This window comes from Leuresthes tenuis, unplaced genomic scaffold (assembly GCF_036924035.1).
Source record: "Leuresthes tenuis unplaced genomic scaffold, fLeuTen1.0.hap1 SCAF_6, whole genome shotgun sequence".
Taxonomy (NCBI): domain Eukaryota; kingdom Metazoa; phylum Chordata; class Actinopteri; order Atheriniformes; family Atherinopsidae; genus Leuresthes; species Leuresthes tenuis.
The window spans coordinates 22,934,660-22,958,643 of NW_027325360.1; the positions used below are offsets into that span (position 1 = coordinate 22,934,660).

At 39.7% G+C, this 23,984-nt stretch overlaps 1 protein-coding gene across 1 annotated transcript; it reads left to right on the plus strand.

Moving 5' to 3' along the window:
• The first annotated feature begins 377 nt into the window (after positions 1-377).
• Positions 378-21,801, plus strand: mfsd3 (major facilitator superfamily domain containing 3). Its single transcript, XM_072388274.1, has 6 exons — positions 378-521; positions 994-1,808; positions 11,812-11,959; positions 16,635-16,735; positions 18,107-18,216; positions 20,617-21,801. Exons 2-6 carry the CDS (start codon positions 1,109-1,111, stop codon positions 20,821-20,823), a joined length of 1,266 nt encoding a protein of 421 aa, XP_072244375.1. The 5' UTR covers positions 378-521; positions 994-1,108; the 3' UTR covers positions 20,824-21,801.
• The last annotated feature ends 2,183 nt before the right edge of the window (positions 21,802-23,984 follow it).

The following is a 23,984-nucleotide window of genomic DNA, read 5'->3' on the forward strand; positions in this document are numbered from 1 at the left end:
ATTTTGCTGCACTAGACAGAATCGTGAGTAGGTACATTCAATAATGGACAAGACTTGATATGTAAGACAATTTTTATTGCACAACCATTTGGCGAGGTCGAGTGCTGGAATCCAGTTTGCGTAAGTACTGAGAGGACAAAGAGGGTATAACTGGCAAAGCAAGTTGGGATCACCAAAGGGTGGTGGAGTTGTGAGAAATAAAAGTAATCAAGAATGACCGCAATTGTCGCGTACTTACGAAGATGTCTTTTAACTTTAAGGAGAAATTGAGAATTTTTGGATATAGCTAAAGCCACAAGATGGCAGTATTTCAACTCCAGAGATGCCAACTACTCTTAAATAAACCAAAGAAGAAGAAGAAACGAACCGGTCGTGAAAGGTCTCTGTTTGGCTATCTGCAATAGGGGGATTGTGATCACAGAATCTGGCAACTTCATAGCTCACCCGACCAGCCCACAACTGTAAACAAGCGGAGGACTCACAACCATAAGCTAACACCGGGTTACCCAACGTTCTTCTCAGTATGTCTAAAATGTCTCTCACTGCACATGTTGAGCAACTCTTTATTACTTTTGAGATGCGACAACACGACAAATGATACTGACACGAATTATAAATGTGTTTAAAGCTATTCGTTAACTAATTTTAGCATGACGGAGAGCTAGCTCGCTAACAAAGCTTAACAGATAGTTTGGGAATGACAAGTGAAAAGTTCAATTGTGCATAGTAATGACTATGTAATGAGACAAATCAAATGGTAAAAAACACAGAGTTAACGTTGATACTAAACGGGTTTATTAACGTTTGAGTTTGAGTGGGCCTTTGCCACCCGGTTTAACATTACCGGTAACTGAGCTGGTCAGAGGGTCCCATCCTTTTAAGGCTGCCTGCGTGAGCTGCTGATGTATTTAGCCACCCAGCATCTCATTCAACTGAAGTCTAAGTTCACATTCAATAACGCTTGCTTTCCCACTTCTGTATCCTGTGTTTCAGGTCATCTGGGTACACCAGTTTATTTAAAGTCCCCCTTTAATAAAAATGGCAGCAACCTGACCCATGGACCACTGCAGTGTCTGCTCAACCAGAGGATTATTTGTGGAGTTAGATCATGAATGACAAACTCGTCTTCTTGGGCCTGCTGTACTTTGTCCAGGGCATTCCCTACGGTCTCCAGTCTTCTCTGCTTCCGGTCTACCTGCGTGGAGCTGGTCACTCTCTCACCCGCATTGGTTTCACCAAAATCTTGTACTTTCCCTGGGTACTCAAAGTATTCTGGGCCCCTTTGGTGGACCGAGTTGGTACTAAGCGTCGCTGGCTGGTGGGGACAGTGACAGGGCTTGCTCTGACATGCCTAACCAGCGCTGCCCTGGCACCAGAGGCACATATGTGGGGAGTTGCCGGAACTCTATTGGCAATGAACTCCTTGGCCTCTGTTCAGGATATTGCCGTAGACGGGGCTGCAGTTGGCTTATTGAAAGGACGAGGGGAACTGGGGCTCGGCAATACTGCCCAAGTTGTCGGCTATAAGGCTGGGTCTGTGTTTGCCGGAGGTGGACTTCTGGCTGTGATTGACGTCGCTGGATGGAGCTGGATGTTTGCACTGCTGATGTTCGTGTACGTGGGCGTGGCTCTGTTTGTGTGGGGGGCCCCTGTGCTGGATGATGAGACCTTGAGGGGCCAGCAGGCAGACAGCAGCAGGAGGGGAGAGCAGGCAACTGATGCTGTGAGGCCATGGACGGTGTGGAGGAAGCTGCTGGCAGTACCTGGCACACCTTGGACAGTCCTGTATGTGCTCACATACAAACTGGGTAAGTCTGATGAATAAACTAGATCTGTTTTAAAAACAGACTCGTGAACATTGCGGATATCTGTGTATCCTGTTAGTCGTGTATTCTTTTGTTTTATCCTAAACAAATTTTGATGAAACTGTGCTTTTTTTTTTTTGTCCACTACCAGTTATTGTTGACAAGTACTGTTGTTTGGTAAACGCTGTGCTCCACTGCTTTAGGACAGGAAACCCTAACCTGGAAATACAAAACTTTTTTTTCAGCTTTTATTCGTGGATTGATGACTTTTCTAGCTATTTGGGAGTTTAAGATTAGATCTTTAAACTCACATTAACGGGGAATCAGGGTCAAACAGCGGTGCTGAACGAGATGTCAGACTGGATTTCTCCAGAGATATTGGAATAAATGAGCTGAAAATCCGAGGACAGGCATATGCGGATAAAAACAGTAAATTATCAAAATAGTTGCATTTGATCTTCAAATGATTAATCTATCATTGCTTTTGCAGACTGAGTTGAAGTGATCACCACAAACAGTCAAAGAAGAAAGCTAAAACACACAAATACTAAACTAGATACAAGGCCGGTTCATCCTCACGACGTGGGACACAAATGATCAATTTCATCTGCTTCGGGGCTTCTTTGGAGCAATGAGAAGTTTTGATTCCAGAAACAATCCTTTTTGGTCCCGCTTTTTTCCTTTTTGTTGCTGTCTTCAGGCGGGACCTTGAGATCACCACTAGATGTCTCTGTTGCCGTTTTAATAAGTTAGGGACGTAATTGTCACAGACTATTTATTCTGTCCGTACAGGACAGACCATTGTGCTGACGGTGGAATAGAGGCACTGAACAGTTAAAGCAGTTTATTTTCAAGGTTATAAGATCACAAGTACTGAAAGTAGTGAAACTTCAGGTGCTTCAATGAGCAAATAATGTTAATTTGAATGCACAATGAGTTTGTGCTCACAGTTTTGTGAAAACTGAAAAAAACTAACAAAAAACCTATCGTTTTAAAGTAGTTTTTCAAAAAGTCGAGCTTGTGTGTGTGTGTGGGAGTGAGAGTTGATATGACCAGAGTTTGCTGTTTGGTAGCAGAAGGGGATTATGTAAGGATTAGAGCGTCTTTGTGTCTGTGACGTTCAGAAACTGAAATGGAAGACGGCACATCCTGCTGATGTGTGTTTACGTGAATGTGTGTACGTGGGTGGTGGGAATATAATTGTCTCCGCACATTTGCATAGCCCTCGCTTGTGAAAATGCATGAGTGTATATGCCTTTGTTTTTAAACTGTGTGTATGTGTTTTTGAGAGAGTGTTAAGGGTGGCTCAGTAATCGGATAAGCCCCCGCAGACAACACTACTAGACAAAATATGAAAGCTGGCTGGACCCCCTAATCTGTCTAGGGAGCACCCCCAAACCCAACACTCTCTCTCTGTCAAATGAGTGCACACAACACATTATTGGCTGATGCTCATGATTAGAAAAATAATTGCTTCTAATAATTTCAGTGCCGTGATTCTTATCTGTATTGACAGTGTTGTCACTTGGAAGCATTTCCCTCAGTAGCTATTGAAATATTTCCCATCTTTGCAGCAATAAAACAAAGGTTGTGTAATATTTTAGATTAAGCCTGGATGTGCCAGCATAATTGCCTTTGTGTGACGGTATTGTTTTTGCTCAAGAGTGTATGTGGGTATGTTTGTGTGAGACCGGTAATCTGCCTGTCTGAACCCCCCACTTCTCACACTCACATGGATATACAAGCACCAACCCCTCACCCTCATCTTTCCCTAATGAACTCTGAGTTTGTGGTGCGTCCAACACTGTGACCAATCACTGTGACCCCTGTGCCATCTGAGGCTACAAGCACGATGGGAGAACTGTCTGGGTAGACTCGGAGGGATGGATGGAGAGCGTGAGGAGGAGGGAAACGGGCAGAGAAAATGGGAAAATAGCCAGGAAAGAGGCAAACAATAGAGGCTCGGGGTCTCTCAGATGTTGGATATAAACATTTTAACATGTAACGATTACTTTTTGGTTAGTTAAACTATCAACAAACCTCCATGAGATTCATAATAAAATATTGGATCAATTGATATTTGATTGATGGCAAAAAGACATGAAGAACAACTTTTGACAAAAAGTTTCCACAAAGATAATAAGCTGGCTTGTCACATGAAAAGGCAACAAACGCCTCCAAATGGCAGCAGAAAATATTTGGATGATGTCTGACAAACTTTAACGTGATAAATTACATCTGTGGTTACTTTACCATGTGCAGTTTGGTCTAACTAAATTCCCTTTCGAACTGGTTGGTTAAAGGCAAAATGTCAAGAAAAGCGTGCTGAGAGAAAAGTGGATTCTGTAGGTTTCCAGTACAACTTATGAGCCAGTGCCTTTCTGTGTGGAATTTGCTTATTTTCCCCATATCTACCTGGGTCCTCTCCAGACACTACAAACTCCTCTCGCAGTCCAAAAACATGCCTGTGAGGTTAATTGGTGATTCAGAATTGACTGTAGGGGTGTGAGCTTGTTGAGTGGGAGCGGTTGTTAGCCCTTTTTTTCTCTGTGTTAGCAGGGCAGTTGACTAGTGACCGTTGCCCTGTGATTCCAGTCCCTACTCAGCCTCAGGTTAAATGAAAACATTAAATGGAACATTTGCTCCTTTGAAACTATTTTAGTCCTACTGTAGAAAAACGGACATGTGCTGCCTTTCCTCAGAATGAAATGTCCTTTCCTTTAACATTTCTTATTTTATACAGTTCAGGTCATAAATCTTTAAGTGTGGCTGAGGTGTCCATGTATGTTTTTGGAAAGTAGCTAAAAGGCAATCTTAGCTGAAAAAAAAAACAAGTCTTCATTACTCCTTTAGTTGTTGCAACTTGAAATTTTAACTATTATAACAGAACAGATTAGGGAACAATATTATTTTGCAGATTCTTTTGCCATTTGCTATGTATTAACAGGTTGGCTCTAATTGATATGGTTAATTTTCCATATTCATTACTTTCAAACTACATATAAATAGTGCAAATACTGTTGTGTTTTTATATGTATATATATTTATATATAAGGTCGAGAGATTAAAAGAAAACATTGTCTGTTTGGCAAGTGCTGTGAATGGTGGTGAGAAGAAAAAACATTTTTGGCTTCCTTTTTGGGAATTAAGCCAGATGTACGGAGTTATGGATGGATAAAAAAAAAGAAGCTTTTGTTCCAACAGTGCACACACTTTAACATCTCCCTCTGATAAAAGACAGCTCTTATAGCTTCCATGTTAATACAGTCATCAAAAACTCAGAAACACCATGTGTTCGGTGAGGTGGGAAATCACCATCGCCATCATTTTGAACAAAAACTGACCGTTACAGTATTGGATAAGTTGGACTCATTGCAGAAATGTTGTGCAAAACTGCATTTTATCTATCAGTTTTGGAATACAAGTTGGGAAGAGAATGGAAGTTATATCCAAGAAAAGAAAAGAAAAGAAGAACTGCAGGGAAGAAGGCTGAAGAGGGGATGAATTAATGAACACCCACCACATGGTGCCTTGAGAGAGGCAGAGAGCAAAATGGAAACAGAAGTAAACACATTTATCCCTGCTAATGCACTGGGTTATACTAAATGTCTATAAGTCAATATGTCCAAGATGTAAATACTGAGATAAATGCGTAAGCAAATACATTTATTTTTTTAATGTTTCTTAATGATTAACCATCAGAATTGCCCGAGCACTTAGCAGTTAGAGGACAGTAAGTGATGATATTGGCCTGATTTGTTTGAAAAAAAGAAAAAAAAAAAGAAAATAATACGAACCGCAGGAACTATACAACCTGAGTGGATATTGGAATAGCATCATTTTAGATGATGAAAAAAGAAACAGTACTATTTATGTTTAATTATTGATGAACCTTTATTTATACAGGTAAAATCTCATTGAGAGCCAGGGTCTCATTTACAAGAGAGACCTCATACACCTTTGGGTTGTGTAGAGTGATTATGGTGGTCTTGCTTTTACCTACTGTGGTCATAAAGTGTTCTTTCCCATGTTCAGGAGCCCTCAGGGTCATAAAGAACTCTTTGACATCTGCATCAATCTGCACAGACTCCTTGTGTTATTGTGTGCATGGCGAAACACTAATATGTGTTGCATATAAACAATGCTCTCTTTTGTCCTCAGGGAACACAAAGAACCGAAAAGTCTGTGGTTATGTATGTGTTTGCTCATTCGCCTTTGTATGTATACGTGTGTGATGTGCTCAAACTTATAGTATGTATGAACTCTTTACTTACCCAGCTCTTGGCAGGGAATGATAATGTCGCTCTACAAGGTGACTGTGTGTCCTCAGTGATCTCTCCTGCTCTGTCAGCTCTTTTGTTGGAGCTTCTGCGCAGACTTCAGGCTTTCACCCCACTGTCCTCGTTGACCTCTCACCCTCAACTCAAGCTTATCCTACTGTGATCCCACTCCATACCACCACCCAACTTCTTCCTGCAAATGGTCACACAAACACGCACGTATGTGTGCCACAACTTTAAAGCCACGTGCCTTCACATTAAAGTGTCCTGAAATGACTGATGTCGTGAAGAAGCAGCCCCTACTTCCTGGATGATTGAGATCTTCATGCTGTTCCTAAAGGGGAAGCCAGCAACCCTGAAATGGAGGCTCATTTGGCTGTGTGATCCTGCTGTAGTTGGAGCACACCATCTGGTCCTCCTTTTACTTTAAAAAAAAAAAAAAAAAAAAGGGTGGCCATCATCCCTGTCTGCCAGTCCAGAGGCACTGCCCCCGACTCCTATGCGATGTTGCACTGATGTTTCAACCAAGACAAACCAATAACACCCAGAGGTTTAAGGAACTCAGGCAAATCTTATCCTTCGCCTGCTTATTCAAAAGGTGCTGTATGTGCTTTGTGCTGTGTTTAAAAGGTGTAGTATATACGAACCTCTCTATTTACCTTGCAAGGTGACTGTGTGTCCTCAGTGATCCCTTCTGCTCTGCCACTGTCCCCGACGTCCTCTTTGACCGCTCAACCTCATCTCAAGCTTATCCTGCTGTGATCCCACTCCACTACCGCCCAACCCCCTTCTGCACGCACGCACGCACGCACGCACGCACACACACACACACACACACACACACACACACACACACACACACACACACACACACACATACAGATCTGCCACAAAATTAAAACCACTTGTCCTAATATGTACGATGTGAAGTGCCCTAAATTGGCACTCTATAGCAATACTGAATTGAAAATGTAATAAATATCATGCAGGTCACTCTTTTTGGAGTGTTTAGTCTACGGTTTATGGCTATTGATCAGGGGAAAGACGGATAGAAGAAACTTCTGTAAGGAGGGTCCCATTGAATTAAAGTAGATGTCACTGTTATCTTGCTTTTTATGATCGGATGCATATTTATTGACAGATCTAGTGACATAGTCCATATGGTTGGTCAGTATCTACTTGCATTTTCCAAAGTTAAAACTTAAAGTTTTTGTGCCTGTAATAATACAACTTTTTTTTATAGTTTTCTATTTCTTTTCACTTTTTGATTTGATTTCTTGCAGTATGCATTGCTTTATGGTATCTGATGTTCTAAGTGTTAAACTTTACCTATTTATGTTTTGAAAGCACATTTGCATACATTTTTGTTTTTGTATTTGTTGCTGATGACTGCCTTCCCTGTTTTTGTCCTGTTGATTGTATGATGCAGATCAGCTCGTTGTTAATTACCTGCAAGAATCTGAATCTGTTTTAAGAGAGAAGAAAAAAGCAGCTACACCCATGAATGGATCAGATATGCTGAGGAATGCCAAGGGCTGAGATGTGTCCATTTTCTCTTATTGCTGTTAAATGTTGAAGTTGTAAAACAGATTTTTGAGTGTCAGGAGTTTCAGTTGCCATCAAGCATCTTTTGAATAACCAGAGTTAAAGAAACTTACCCCCATCTGCCTGCTACTCTTCCACTTAATGTTAAATAGTTTTGTCTTTCTGTGCTCACTGTAAACACAGCTTTCTTTAAACCTGCCATCTCTCCTCTGTTTCCTCTCCACTAACCTTCTAACAATGTCTCTCTTCATCTGCCCCTCCTCCTCTTCCTCTGTCTGTATCTGTCTCCCTGGTGCTGGCCTATCTATGGCGTCATGTTTGACTTGCAACTTTTTATTTTTCAATGTATAATTCTCATTTTGTGCTCTGTATCTGTTTTTCCCCCCAGTTTTTCTTGCCTTTTTGAGCCATCAATGTTTCTCTCTATCTTATCTCTTCTTGATTTTCTTTGCTTTTTTGGTACCAACTTGTTCTTTTCTCTCACCCTCAATGCTTTCCTGTTGTTTTACCCTTTCCTCCTTTTCTCTACTTTGTTAAATCTTTGTGGATGTCTAATGAAATCCCTGCTGAAATGGACAATTGTTGCTTTGAGAATATTTATAGACAAGAATAATCAGCCTTAGTTGTGTTTGTCTGCTTATCCCCCTACAACCCCCTCTTTTTTAAAGAACTAATTAGTTGAAGGCAGGACTGTGAAAGCTTTGAGTTAAACAACAGACAGACACAGGAGCACAGAACCATGGATAAACTACCCTTGGCATCATGTTTACTGCTGCTGCCTGTGTTTACTTTATTATGACTAATATGGTTACTGCACAGTTGATCCAACTCAGAACAGTTCAGACAGACGACGACAGAGATTAAGACGTGAATAATGCACCGAGGTCAGCGCAGCCTTCGCTCAGCATTAAAGAGAGTGATGATAAACAATGTTTTCTTTTTTTTTAAATCTCAAACAACTTACTGTAAGTTGCTTGTGTCTGATCACCCAAGATCTTTTGTAAGATTATGTTCTACATAATGTTTGCCAACAGAATTTGTTTTGTTGTGTATTTGTGTAGCCTTTAGCCAGATACTTAGGATAAGTACCAAAAGCTTAATATTTGCCCTGGTGCTTATATACCATCACTGGATAAGCAGATGGTTTCCTTTCTCCTCAGAGGTGGGCTAAAGTTAATCAGTGACAAATCAAACCAGGTCATTATCATCCTTACATGACAAAATTTGATAGATATTTGGTCAATTTATGTAGTCCAGCTATTTTCACCTGAGAGTCATTGCAAAAATGTGAGCCCTACTATCCTAGCAGCAATTTGAAATGGTAATTCATGTTTTTTTTATAGTATTGCTTATGCTACTATCTCTGGCTTATAGTTGGTACAAAATTTTGCTGCAAGACTGCTCAGAAAGACCTTATATTGGTCTCGCATCATCTTAGTTCTCATGTCACTACACTGAAACGCTCAGTTTTGTGTCCTGATGCCTTCTTTAGTTGATCTCTACGTTTCCCCTTTATAACCTGTCTGTTTTGTTTATACCTGCTTCAAATTTTAGACACAGCTGACTTTGGAACAGCCAGCATCTTTTGCCAAGTTGAAAGAGTTTTCAGATTTTTTTTTACATTTTTGCAAGTTTTTAGGGAAATGTTGTAAATTTGCAACGTTGGGCATAGTTGGGAGCAGAACTGTCTGGAGGCACCAGCAGACATGTCTCTCTCAATGAATTCAGCCATGGTCTGAGTTTCCAGAGTTTGTTCTTCTTTTCCATCTCTGATACAGTCACGTTCTTTATCATACTAAAAGGAACACACACATCCCCCCCAGAGCACTTACAGCTTCACATTCAAGAACTTTCGCACCTGTCCCTGAACAATGCAACAGGCAAAAAGCAAACTAAAAGGAGATGAGTTCAAAGGGAAATTTGCAGGTAGACTGAGTTCAAGACCAGATGACTGGACCTATAATCACTTCTTCTATCCAATAGCATTGCGAGGACAAACTATAGGACCCATTAACTATGAATCTGAGTGAGTGGCTATGACTTGTGGAGTCCCCCAAGGGTCAATTCTTGGACCTCTTTTGTTTAACTTGTATATGCTCCCTTTGGGTCAGATATTGCAGAACTTTAACATCAATTATAAAAGTTATGCAGATGATACACAACTTTATGTGTCTCTGTCACCAGACGACTGCAGCCCAGCAGACGTACTGTGTCAGTGTCTGGAGGAAATAAACTCCTGAGAGAGAGTTTTCTACAATTAAATGAAGACTAAACTGAGATCATTCTGTTTGGTAGCAAAGAGAAGAGGGTCAGCATTGCTAAATATCTTGAAACTCGGGCCCTTACAATCACTGACCAAGTTCGTAACCTTGGAGTGTTGATAGACTCAGATCTGACTTTCAGCAGCCACATCAAAGCTGTCACCAAGGCAGCTTTTTACCAACTCAGAACATCAACAGAATTAAAGGTTTTCTCTCCCAAAAAGACCAGGAGAAACTCATCCATGCATTCATCTCCAGTAGACTTGATTATTGTAACGGCCTTTTTACTGGACTTCCCAAAAAGAGCATTAAACATTGCAGCTCATCCAGAACGCTGCTGCTAGAGTTTTAACCAAAACTAAGAGATCTGAACACATCACATCAGTTTTAAAATCTTTACACTGGCTTCCAGTCAGTCACAGAATAGATTTTAAAAGCCTGCTGATGGTTTACAAATCCCAGAACGATTTAGACCCAAAATATATCTATGATATGTTCAGAGATGTAGACATTTTTAAATCCAGGTTAAAACATTTCTTTTCTCATGTGTCTATGCATGAAATCTGCACGGTATCTTTTAACTTATCTAGACTGTTGCTTGTTTTAATTCATTTTAATTATTATTTATATTCTTTTACATATTTTTAATGTTTTTTCAATGTCTTTTTGTGTCATATCTTTTTTTTTTTTTTTTTTTTACAAAATTGAAAAGGTAAATCAACATTTACCCAAGTTTGGTTGTATGTTGAAAGTTTTGGAAACGATTGCGATTCAGTCTCTTTTGACTTTGGATAAATAGACATGCTTGCTTAATTCTGCTTATCTTTTTGAGTAAAGGACAAAAAGTGCAGATATAGGTTGTCAAGTATCCTTTCTGATTGTCTGTTTTGAGCGTCTGTGATTTTTCAGCAGTAACGCATGAGTGACAGAAGAGAGAGACAAGTATTTGCTACGCACAGAATCCTTATTTCCTTCCCCGTGTTTCTGCAGGGTTGTCACACCACTGTTACAGCGGTGACACTTTAATTCTGCTGCTACATTCCCCATCACTGGGAGCCTCTCAGCTTTCTTGTTTTTTTTCAGCCTGTTTCATCTGTCTTTTTTCCTTTCCTCTATTTTTGTTTGTCTCCTGGCTGACTGAGAGAGTGAGTCGTCAGTTGTGCTGCGTCGTCTTTGACAGCAGTCTGGGAGCCAAGCTGTCACTCACACAGCTCCTTGGTCCCACTGTCTTTCTGAAGTCAGTCTCCATTAATATAATAATGCCGTGTAGTTGGCACAACTGAATATTTTACTGTAATGTTCAGCAGAATATTACCCCCACACTCAACACCACACAGAGAAAGTCTCACTGTCTGACAGAAACTTTTTATTTTGACTGAGAGGTCTTTGTGAGGTTTGTTTCATCTGTGGAAGTTTTTGTGTTTTTGTTGTGTTTTCCTTTTTGTGCTTTAGGAAAAGTGCTAGGCCCCTGATTGATAAAATGACTGAGGGTATTCTTTTTCTTGTCAAGCATCTATTATTGACACTTTCCAGGAATAGGCCTTGGTGCGCCGCACATAAGTGTGCCTCATTTGATCCTCTCGTCGTCATCTCAGGAAAACCACGTTGTTCAGACTTGCAGGCTAAACAGTGTGATACAACATCCTTGTTGCATTTGACTGTGATTGCAATAGGCATGTGTATTCAGGAAGTGTCTCACATATTTACTGCAAGTGAAAAATGTTATTGCTTAGTCAGAGACCTACAGTACATAAAATATAGTGTATTGATTGTACTTTACCCTGCAAGACTTAATTGTGCCACCAGTATATGTCACCATATGCGTACCTCCTTTAACACTTCTCTCTCCCTCTGTCCCTCACCTTTCTTTTTAACTGTTCTATCCTCTGTCTTCCTGTCCTCCTGTCTCTGTGTGTACAGGTGAACAGGGTGCAGTAACCATGTTTCCTCTTTTCCTGTTGGATCATCACATGACCGCCAGGGAACTTGGCTTCTGGAACGGTGTTATTGCCATGGGCTTTTCCATCTGTGGGTCGTCTTTAGGAGGCCTGTTGCTCGCACAGTTCAGGTAGGCTTAATCTACAGTGGTAGCCTTCCTGTGGTCAAATTTGACAGGTTTTGTGCTGGAAATGGATAAATTCTTATGAACATAAAATATTTTAATTGCAAATCCCAAAATTTATGTTCCTTTTGAGGACTTTTAAAATTCATGTAAGCATGTTAATCCAACTCAGATTGTACAAAATCAAGTTTCTGAAAGCTGGACGGACATTCTCAGATAATGCAGTTGGAGATCAAATCAGTCCTGTATGATTATGCGTAACTAGACTCAAAATGGCTGAAGTGCTCTGTACATGCTCCAAAATTCCAACTTTTTGCTTGCTCTTCTTAAAAACGATAATGCATAAGTGTTTATTAATGCAACTGAATTCCTAGTGAAGGTGCTCTTATGAACATATTTTTGTCAGACTGCTAAACACATAAGTAATTGTGATTGAAGATCAGCCCGTTAAGACTGCATGTCAACTTGCTGTTGTTTGAAGCATCTTTAGATGGTTGTTGTGCTCTAATAAAATCGTATAATGTACCCGGCCGTCGCTAGCAACAGGAGCCGCGACGACGAGGTCACATTGAGTAAGAGGGCTTTGAGCACAGAAGCTTTGGGTGGTAGCCAAAGTGGAGCTGCTGTGGGTACATGTCTTGGTGTTACTAGCAAAGTATAGTCAGTGAGTTTGAAAGTGAACAACTGAATCATAAAAGTCATGAAAAAAAGCTGATTTATCTGTAAGTCAGTTGTGAGTTTTCAACTCTGAGAAAGGAGTGAGAGATAAAATAAATAAGGTCCAGTCAACTGCACCACAAGAAGAAGTAACCCTGCCTCACATCCTGGGTTCTCGTCCCATAAAAAGGTTACAGTCATTATCGTCTTCCTTACCTCATTCCTAATTGACTTCCAAACTGTTTGTGTGCACTTCATTGGATTGTCCTTGTTCGTGGTTGCCTGTCTCTTTCTGGCTGACACTGTTTGTACAGTTATTCAAACGTTACCTTGTTTGAGAGCTCAGGGACCCCCTGTGTGGTGTGTGGTGCGAGAACAGCATGAGCAGCAAATTCGTCATACACTTTCCTGTGCACACAAATAAATATCACACATACCGCTCAGAGTTTGCACAGATACTGTAGACTTAGATGGGTGTAACTGTCAGATCTACAGGCCCTTATGAAGATGTTGTGATTGTGATCATCATATTAAAATGGCTGGTAGACATATTATTGATTTATTTTACTCACTGGACATGATGACACTTTAGAAATGTTCTTAAGAATGTAGTTACTTTACATTTCAATGACAATTTCTGTTTTACATATTCTAGGCGGTCAGTACTTTAACTTAATTTTGTTTCTTCAGGTTAATGCAATTAAAAGTGCTGTCCAGGTGACTGACACGCTCTCAGTAGAAGGCAGATCTCATGTGATTTCATTATGGTTAGGGTCAGAAAGAAAATCAATACAAAAGGATTCTTAATTCAAAATGATTCAATTAATTGCAAAAGAGTTCTAATTTCATAAACTATTCAGGTCTAATGTGTGCTAGAAACATCAAGTAAACTTGAAAGCAGAGTAAAGAGCTTCAGTTTATGTCGTTTAACGACACATTATTATTATTATTAATAGCTGCTATTCAATAAGATCTGATTGCAAACAACAAAGGATGATGGACACAATGCGTTTTCATGCTATATTTTCACAAATAAAAACTTTCTTTTTGGTGATGCACAAACAAAACTTTTTCAGTGTTTGTGCATAATTTCTGAATCAGTCAGCATGTCTGTAAAGTGACTTTGTTGTTTAGTACACTTGTTTTGTAACTTTTTAGAGAATCCGAGATTCTAAAGTCTGTCTTGAGTAGTTCATGGAGACGTGAGGAATCCTCTTCTCGCGTCCTGGTATCTATGTCAGTATTGTGTGTTGGCATGTCCATGTGTTGCTTCTTTATCTCTCTGATGCCAATCCTTTTTGGCTCCCAGGTTTTTGTTCTTTTTGTCAAGTAACACAGAAGAAGCCTCCGAAGGCCAAAGTTTTGTTGAGGGGAAAGTGCTTTCAAAAGATTTTGGCTTTTGATCTTTCCCTCTGTGTTCATCTGATTTAAAAAGGGGGTGAAATACTCACACACCAACGAAGATGGAAAACATTTGGTGCACCATGCAGATGTTTTTATACACTTTGTGGGAGTCACAGGTTTAAGTAAATCCAGACAAAAAAAATGTTATTTATAGAATTTTCATTAATTATTATTACTTATTACTGAAGCACTGCTCTGCTTCAGTATCCTGCCAATGGTTCACATTTACATGTGTGATAGAGCTGAGCCCTTTTCACACGTCTGTTATGTGGCATCACGAGTTTTATCAATTTGTTAAAGCAATGGCCTTCAGTCACTCGCAGATTGGTCACTTTACAATAATCTTCCTCACGACTTCATTCAGACATGCCCACGGCAACCACAGAAAAAGCCACGACGCGCTGGTGAGATCAACCAGAACTTATGAAGTTACGTGTACCAGTCAGGTCCTCGTGGAGTCCCAGCTTTCTCACAACAACATGTCATATCGCCATATCAACACTTACCAGCTTCCACAGTGGTAGTTCAAAACATGTCAGTGCTAACAGACGGCAGCAACTGAAAATATCACTTTTCTACACGTTTGAGTATTTTGAGCTGTCATTGTTACACTCATGAGGGTTTAATTGTACAACTGAAATAGAGTAGTTGTTATCATCCCAAGAAACTCTGTATTTACTTCACCTGAGGACACCGTCTTCGCCATCACTGCTGTGTGTGAGATGAAAAGCAGTGCAGCAGCACTCAAAACCCTGCGAGTCCCTATAGAGTAACAGTTTTTTCCAACCAACATGCTGTTTTGCCATAAAATTCTATCTCAAGCATAACAAGCACACTGCAATGTGTTAAACTAAATTTAATTTTGGCATATAGTTTGACAGAGAGCCAGTGCAGCAGGAGATCATTTAATTGACTGTGGGGTTGCTGCGCCAAGTACTTGGTCACATTACTTCTTGTCAAATTTGGAAATAAACAAATTTGTAGCTAAATCCAATACAATATGTTCTCTGGTTAACACTGTGCAGTGTTCTAAACAGTTTAACCTGTTTCTACAGATCAAAACTACACAACTCATCTCTCTATTTATGAGATGTTCTAACTGTTGCTAGTTCATTAGACAGATTTACCATTGTTCTGTTTCTATCTCCTTTCTTTTTACTTGGTTTATCAATAGGAAAGTAGCCAATTTATTGTTTCTAAGAATGTTTAAAAAGTTGGAATATGAACCTGTTACAAAAAAAAAAAAGTTGTTCTTTTAAAATAGGTGATATAGTTGGTAAGATACAAACTAAAGAGTGGAAAATAACTCGTGCTTTAATAACCCAACATATTTATCTATGCTTATTCAAGTCATGATTAAAAATACAATTTGCTGTGTGAGATGAGTTTTATACACTCGACTAAAACTGAAGAAAATCAGGCCTGATTGACTTGGATAGAGAGAGTAAAAATGGGTAACTTGAAGCTTGTTTTGTACTTGTACTATAAAAGATACTTCACCTTGTCAGCAAAAAAAAAGTTGATAGAAGAAACAAAATCATGTGCTAATAAGAATTTAAAGCTACATGTGGGATCCTTTTTTTTTGTATATAGTGCCAGATAAATCCTTTTTTTCACCCACACATTCGCTCTCACACACAGGAGTGGCTGTTCAGTAGGTTGTTCTCCCACCTCTAAAAGCTCAGTTGGAAGGTTTATCCTCTCCACCATCAGGAACGGCTGAGTGGTCAGTGAGTGACCCCCTTTAGAACCACCTGAGAACCTGAGAACATGGCTATTCTTATCTGAGCCTGGCCCGTGTGAGGTGGAAGCAAGGCAGGTTTTCGTGCTCCCACACACACACACACCTTGGCATCTCTTGAGAGTGTGTGATATGAAAGGCCATCATTGAGAAAGGAGGTAAAGGAGCGGTACAGAGAAGAATGTCTTTAGCATGTGAATGGTGCAGGGTTGGTTTTCCAGTCTGGAGGTAAGAGGGTGGGAGGATGTTTAGTACTGAAATCAAATTCATGAATCAAGCAGAATTGAGGCCATTTCCTTGAGCTTTTGAGAAAGTTGTTTCTGATGTGAACCACTATTGCTTAAAAAGCTTTTTTTTTTTTTTTTTTTGTCAGTGCACTTATCCTCTCAGGTCGAGGATCTTGCTTTGTGTGACAGGCCTCATCTTCTCAAATAAATAATTACATGCAAAAATCATGAACACATACACAGAGTCCTTTGAGTGGCAGGTATCCTCTGAGTGATTGGCATTGTTAATCCCTGTTGTCACACAACAGTGTGAGTGCGTGCACGTGTATGTCTGTGTATGTTAACAGTGATTAATTATCTTCCTCATGCTGAGGATCTCCTTAGGTTATTGATTACGTCACGAACCGAACCCACAGGGGATGATTTTCTTGCACTAACAGGGAATCAATTAGTGTCTGGGGACTTGTTTACTTATGCACATGTACACACGCAAATGTGTGTGTGTGTGTGTTATTGTGTGCAAAATGAAAAGAAACTCTGGGTGTCTCAAAATGCAATGAAGTCTCTGTCATCACACTACCCACTGATACACTCATACTTAAAATGTTTTGAGCATGTCTGATGTTTGGATGTTTTGCTGGTCTTTCCCCAGTATTGGGCATCTGATGCGTCGTGTGTTTGTGTTGCGGACCGTCAGCATGGTCTTCCAGAGTTCTCTGCTCACTGTACTGGAACCATCACCGCTCATGAAAGGTGAGAAACAGGCTGTGCCAGTTCTGATGTCTATGTTACACAAGCAAAACCGTAAAAAACATTTCCATTAAAGTGTATAGAGTGACCTCATAAATCTTGGATTTTTCATTTTTATCCCATGTAGGCGAATCATAGATGTCTGACATTAATAAGCTTCATGAGCTTGAATTTCCTATGAAGTCAGCTCAGGTGAAGTTTGTATAAAGATTGTTTGAGTACTACATAAGCTTTGGAATAGAATAGTTAACCAAACAGTCAAACTACGAAGAGGAGCAATGATCACCCTTGCACGTTCACCGACTGCGACTCCAACACACAGAGATTTCCTTCCTGGAAGCGATTGGACGTAAGATGTTTGTCAGTTTCAGTAGAATATAGGCAGTGATATTTACCAGATTTATGCAGAACATTGTGGTCTTTTGTGCTAAACAGATTATACAACAAACCACACGGATGGCAGATGTGTTTAATGCAACTCTGAGTGCCAGCTGCACTCTATAGGAAAGAACAGTCATGAAAGTTGCAAGTTGTGGCTGTTTGACATGCTGTTGGTTGAAATCAGTGACGACAAGCACAGACATTTAAGTCAGATGTTTAGTATTTCTGGTTTATAGCACATGGGTGTATGATGCAGTGGGCATTTTTGGACAGGAGAGGTCTCTCTTCAGAGAGCCATTCACTTGTAAATGCCGAATCGTCCCATCTAATCGCACTGCACAGCCACATCCACTTAATTTATCTCTGCCAGAGATGTCTGTTCCCTTTATGAAACCTCTCAAACTGAAAGTTGAACCCCCTCCCTCCTTTGTTTGAAAACCCAGAACAAAGATTTCCGAAAAACTCAATAAAGAAATCCAAAACAGAAAAACATTCAGTTTTAGATTTTCAATATTACATGATAACACTCCGCTTCCCACTCTTGCTGTCTGATCAGGCAGTGTGTCTGTGTGACTCCACGCACAGCCTTGTGTTGCTGACTGAAGACTCTTATTCGGCAAAAACTCTGGCGGCTTGACTGAATAATTCAGTATTCGTGGGAGCACAGACAGATAGGCTCTGTGGTTCCTCTGTGTTTCCCCACTAACTCTGCTCTTCCACTTCCCCTCAGAGGATAACACTACATGTGTTTTGGGGATGTGGGGGGGGTGACACTCCAGCAGCTTACCTTTTCTTGCTGCTTTGTGTCTCTGCTTTGACATGTACATGAAATGGTGAGAAGTGTGGGAGAGCAGACAGCAGTGTAAAGTATATATTTTTCTTTCTTTATTGGTCAGGGGGGAAAAACAGTTGTGTGGTGTTTTACTGTAAGTGGACACTGATGTTTTGTGACTGGTTTTGATTCATTTTGCATGCATGTGTGTGCTTCCTCAGGTATGGCAGTCCTGAGCATGAGTGTTCAACACTTCCTGGGTGGTCTTATCACCACGCTAACCTTTACTACAATGATGCACTGCACTCAGAGAGCAGAGCAAAGCATTCAGGTAACAGATCTCACACATTCATACCAGAAATTTCATTCTGTAGACCAGGGTGCTGTTATATAATAAACTCCCTCTCTCTCTCTTCACCACCTTTTTGGTATTGATTGTGTTGTTGAGTAGTGTTAGGTCATTTCCTGTGGCTTAACAACAGTCTTTTCTTTTAGCCCTATGTCATTGCCTTCTTTTCTTTCCTCTCATCTGTCTTGGGTTAATTGTGCTATATTGTAATGTTAGGTTACTTCCTTTGCTTGTCAAAGGGAGGCCGGGGAGGGAAATCCTCAGCGCACAGTACCACACCTACTGTTACATATACCTGTCAGTTCTCATCAGCTGTTTCCACCTGGAAAAAGCTCAGCCTCTTCTCACCAGTTTCTTTTCTTTGCTTTTCTCTTGCGTTTTCTTCCTTTTCTTGCTGGCTGTGTGCTTCCAACCATCTCACCGGGCTTCTTTGTCATTCTGTACATTCTGTCATCTAAATAATCTCTTTGCTACTCCAACCTTTTCCTCTCCTCTCTCGTTCTCTCCTCTTTGACATAACTCCTTTTGTCCCTTTCGTAACTGGGCCATCGTTGCCTGGAGGTGATCGTTGTTCACACATCAGCTTCAGACGTCACTCTATCAGTCTCTGAAAGTGACAAATTATCATTCAGACTGCCATGAGACTAAAAGTGCAGAAGCAGGATGGAAAAAACATCCAGACTGCAGCACAGGTATCAGTTTTTTTCATCAGTCAAATAAGTGGAAAGAACAATCACAACATGTGATGATGAGAACAACAGTTCATTTGAGAGGTTCTCATGACACATAGTTTCCCTTTTACTGTCTCAATGTGTGAACCTGTGTGTGTGCGCGTGTGTGTGTGTGTGAGAGAGAGAGAGAGCACAGGACAGGAAAACATTAACTTGTCTGTGCTCGTTGTGTGTGTGTGTGTGTATTATTGAAAGTAGCGCTATCCAGTAACAGAAAGCTGATAGTGTGAGTGCTTGTTAACGATCCCCAGGAGGAAGAAACCAAATCTGTTAAACAAGTTGGTCAGAATAAAGACAGTCCACTTAGCTGTGGTCACACAGACTCTCAGAGCTTTCTACATCGGCCTGCAGATGACAGCTAGGACGCACGGTGTCTGAAGTGATTGATAGCTCCTCTTAAGTATCAGATAATTTCCCGTCTTTTTCTTTTTCAAATAACTGATGTTCAGTACAAATTCAATTTTTGACTCATTACATTTTTCTGTTGATCATTTTTATTTTGATTATCAGATCATCTACTTAAACCACCAAATGTCAGAAAATAGTGAAGAAACACTATTTCATGCCCATACTGACACCTTAAGATGTTTTGGTGCATCAGACCAATTGTCCAAACCTCTCCAAAGACACCAATTTCCAGGGGGAGGAGAAAAGCAGCATATTGGAGACGGCAGCATACTGTGGAGAATTTTACAGTCATTAAGGGTCTGCCCGATATCCTATTCAGTTACTTGCCTAACGTTTGCAGTTCTGCTTCTAAAAGTTTTTATGGAGGTGATACACAGAACAAAACCATCTTATTAAGCCCATAAAAAGAGAAAACTTTATGTGTATCACCCTCGTTAGCTAAATGTATTTTTATCAAAACTGTTTAAACCAACAAAGGGCAATTTTCCTTTTCCTTTTCACAAGGGAAGATTTACATTTTTGATGTTTTTTGTAAGTGCAAGCAAATGTATTTGATGATTTAGAAATATTTGAGAATTGCGTAAGTGCCAAACAAATGAAAACTGTAGTTTTTGTACCAAACAGGTGGACTCGAAGCACTTGTTAAGAATAAAGGAATCCTGATTTAAATTGATTATTTTGTTCATTCAGTGGTATAGCTGTCACTCGAATGCAGTTTTTTTCTGTGTTACCTGCTGAATGTGGTGCTCATGGACAGAGAGAGGAGGCTTGCAGAGATTAGGTAATCTGTCCTTCTCTTTCTCACTCTAAGTCCGTCATGAAAGCCTGAAGGCTGAGATCAGATACTCCTGTCCGTCTGGCCTCTTTCCATCGTCTCATGCCATGATCTCACACTTTTTCTTTCAGACTTTTAGCCTTGTATTTTTCTACACTGCCATTTTCTTTGCACTTTGGAGCATTTTTCTGAAGATTTATAATCACAGTCTCACTCGTTTCTCTATCTATTGTGACTAAATGTTTTTTTTTGTTGATATTTTAATAAAGACTTAATAGTCTACCTATGACACCCACTCTGCTGTCCAGTATGCTACTTCATCCTATTTATAGTTTCTGTTCTTTCAAAGACTTCCTCCATTCCCCTTTGCTTCTCACTTTCTCCCCCTCTGTCTTCTTTTAATGTCCTTTCTCATAATTCCTCCTCTAATTTCCCCTCCTCGTCTTAACTCTTTTGTCATTCTTTTAGGCCACCCACTACAGTTTCCTGGCGACTCTAGAGGTGCTGGGGAAGCTTATGTTCAGCGCCCTAGCCGGAGGTGTGGTGGATTGGTTTGGTTTCCAGGTTGCCTTCCTTTTCTTCCTCACCCTCTCTGCTGGAACAGCCCTACACGTGTGGACCGCTACCTTCACTGGAGCTCTCAGAGAGCACCAGCTCAAAGAACCGCCCAAATGAGATTAGGCTTTAAAAGTCCTGATTCAGGTAACGTTGAGGTGCTGAAAAGGCAAGGAGATATTCAGAGTTTGACTATGACTATTTAGATGCAACGAATGTTCTTAAATCCTATTAAATGTAACATAATTTCTGCAAATCTTTTCAGTATAGACTATCTTGAATAAGTATCAGCCATTGTTTAAGGAGAAATCAGCCATGCATTCAAGCACTCTGTAACAGAGTGATTTTTGTTTTGTCATTTCACTGCCAACATTTAAAAAAAATAATTTTTTTTTTTAGCATTTCTCTGACAAAATTGTCCTTACATTTATTTTATTTTGCTTTCGAAATGTCAGGAAAAGTCTTAAAAATGTATAGTTAGGTTAATGAACCCTATAGATACTTCTTAGGTAAGCATTAACATGTTGGGTACAGGTGTATTGAGTGTTTTACGCAAAGTGGCATTGGTACAACCAATCGGCATGTGGAATTTATGAGGTTCAGTGTGTTTGGCAGTGACATATATTCATATACTGAAAGGTTAGCTTCACTTAGACTTAAAGGGAAATATAATCAAAGCTGCCTCTATCATCTGAGCCATTTTAATGTAATGAGCCAGCAATAAGAGCTGTAGCCAAACGCAATATTGCTACTTTGTTCTATCATATTGTACTGTATGTGAATTTGTTTTTTACATAGAAAATAATAAATCTCTGCTACCTCGATCAGCACTGTACTTTATGATCAAGATACATAGAGTGAACAGTAGCTGCATAAAGTAGAGTACGCACACATTAACGCTTAGTTGATGCATATGTTACTTCAGTCATAACAGCCAGGCTATCTTTTTGAAGAAAGGAATGAAAATGTATTTCACCTTCTCAATGAAAGTGTTAGTTCTTTATCAGTAACCAGTTATTTGCAGAGGAAAATCCCTTCCTGTGTATAATTGAACCCATTATGTCGTACACTTGTAATAAACCTTAGCCTTATACATTGCATGGTGCCATCTTGTCTCAGTTTTTGACTCAGACTCAAAGAAACTCAGTTTTCAAGAAGACTTGAAAGTTCATCCGGGGAAATGACAGTTCTTAATAACTTTTTATAACTTTTGTTTTTTATTTTCAAAGCAGTCAAATGTACAATAATATGTACTTTAACCTATACTGTAACTCTCTATAGTGCTGTATCCCACAGATGGTCCATTTTTGCTGGCATGAAATATGAATAAACCAAAAACCTAGTGTTCTGCGACACAAGTAATAGTCTTTATGAAGAGGATTTTGAAAATTTGATTATTGTGCTGGAGGAGCCAGCGTTAATTCTGGGATATTGCTGGATGAATGGGTTTAAATAAAGGCATCTCAATAAGTTTAGCAAACAGCAAGTCAATTGCTTTCACTCATTTAATAAAAAAAATGGCATGCTGATACATAATAACTGGTTTATTCATGTAGCCAGTTCCCTTGTAGCAAAGCACATCTCTTGTCTCTCAGCTGTTGTGTTGCTAGAGATGTGCACAGAAATAAAGCTGCTGAGTAAATCTAGGAGAGTCTGTTTTTATTAGTGGTATTTACATTTGTCATTAGATTTGACCACAGTTTTCTATCCCCAGCGGGTCGGTCCTGTGTAGTCTTTGCAGGTGCTCCCTCCTTAAAAAATGCACCGTGGCATATAACGGCCCCTCAGCACAACACTGATTGTCTCCAGTGTTCTGGCTGAGGGCTACATGTGTGAATAGAGCCCATGTCACAGGATCCACAACCCATACAGCTCTAATGACACAACAAATGCTGTGAAGGAGGATTAGGCCAGCTTACACAGCCCCTCAATACACCTCCACTTTACACTTTCTCACCCAGCCTCATTATCTCGGCATTTTGTTTGTGTAGCGGGACGGGGAGGGAGTGTTTGAATGAAGGCTTATGTATTATCTGCTCCCCACTCTTTGAAAGGAGTGTGCATCAAGAGCAATGATCCTGTTTGGTGTCGATTGAAAAGTCATATGAAACCTCAAGCCTATTTAAACACACAGTACAAGTTACATACTCACAGAGACTGCTGAAGCTCAGAGCTCTTTCATTAAGAACTGTGACTTTAGTCATCAAGATATCACCTTGAATTTAAAAAATAGATACAATGCCTTAAAATTCTTCCTAATGTTTGTCCCTTTGAAGGAGTATATTAAAGGGCTTTTTGTGTCTGTTTCAGATTTCACTTGAACATGTGAAAAAATCTAAAACTTCTCAGCCTTTCAGATGGGAGTTTGTCAGCTATCATATAATCTGTAAAACTAATTCAGAAATCTTTGGTTCAGAAAACACTGTAAAGATTAAAAGAAAATTACTGAAAGCATGAAAGTATTGAGAAGCTCTTGTTCTGAACTGTGGAGTTAACTTTTGTGGTCAAGATTTTTTGGGAGGGGCCAGAAATAAATGGCTTGGTGATACTGGAGCTATAATTAGCATGATCACACACCTGAAACTTTATAAAGTTATAAATATGAGAATGCATCTGTATCTAATTAGCTAACCATGCTTACTATGTTTACATCTTATTCATTGGTCTGGAAAATACAATTTCTTTGTTGGAAAGTCTGTGTAATCTTCAATATGTTCGATATTTTTTAATATCACAGATTTCTGAATAATCTGTGATATTCAAAAACATGAATATAAAAGAAACATGTACCAAAATGAAGCCTTTTAGACAAAAGTGAAGTGCTGCAACAATGTTAAGTTTGACAATAATAACCTTTTTTTGGAAACAAGTCCAGTTTGAAAGACTTTGGGGGAACCTAGTAGCAGAAGCAATGTTGTCATTAGTGTAGAATCCCATGAAAATAAGTGTCCCATGTTTTTTTTATTATTGGTTTTTAATCATAAAACAAGCTATTAATATTTACAGATGCAGATGATGATGGGCATCAAGGGGAGCTTTACATTTATAAAGCTTCCCTTGGCAAAGCAAATCTGTTTGGCATAAAAGGTATTCAGACTACAATTCTGCTGCCATAATGCTGGACAGGACAAGGGGGAAGAAGAAAAAAAATATTTACAGATGCAGAAGGTCATTCTGTAACATTGCACAGTTTTCACATTGCTCTAGAAAAGACATACACGGATAACAAGGTCCTTTCAAACTGGGACCATCTTCATTGTGCATTGATGTCACATGTTTAA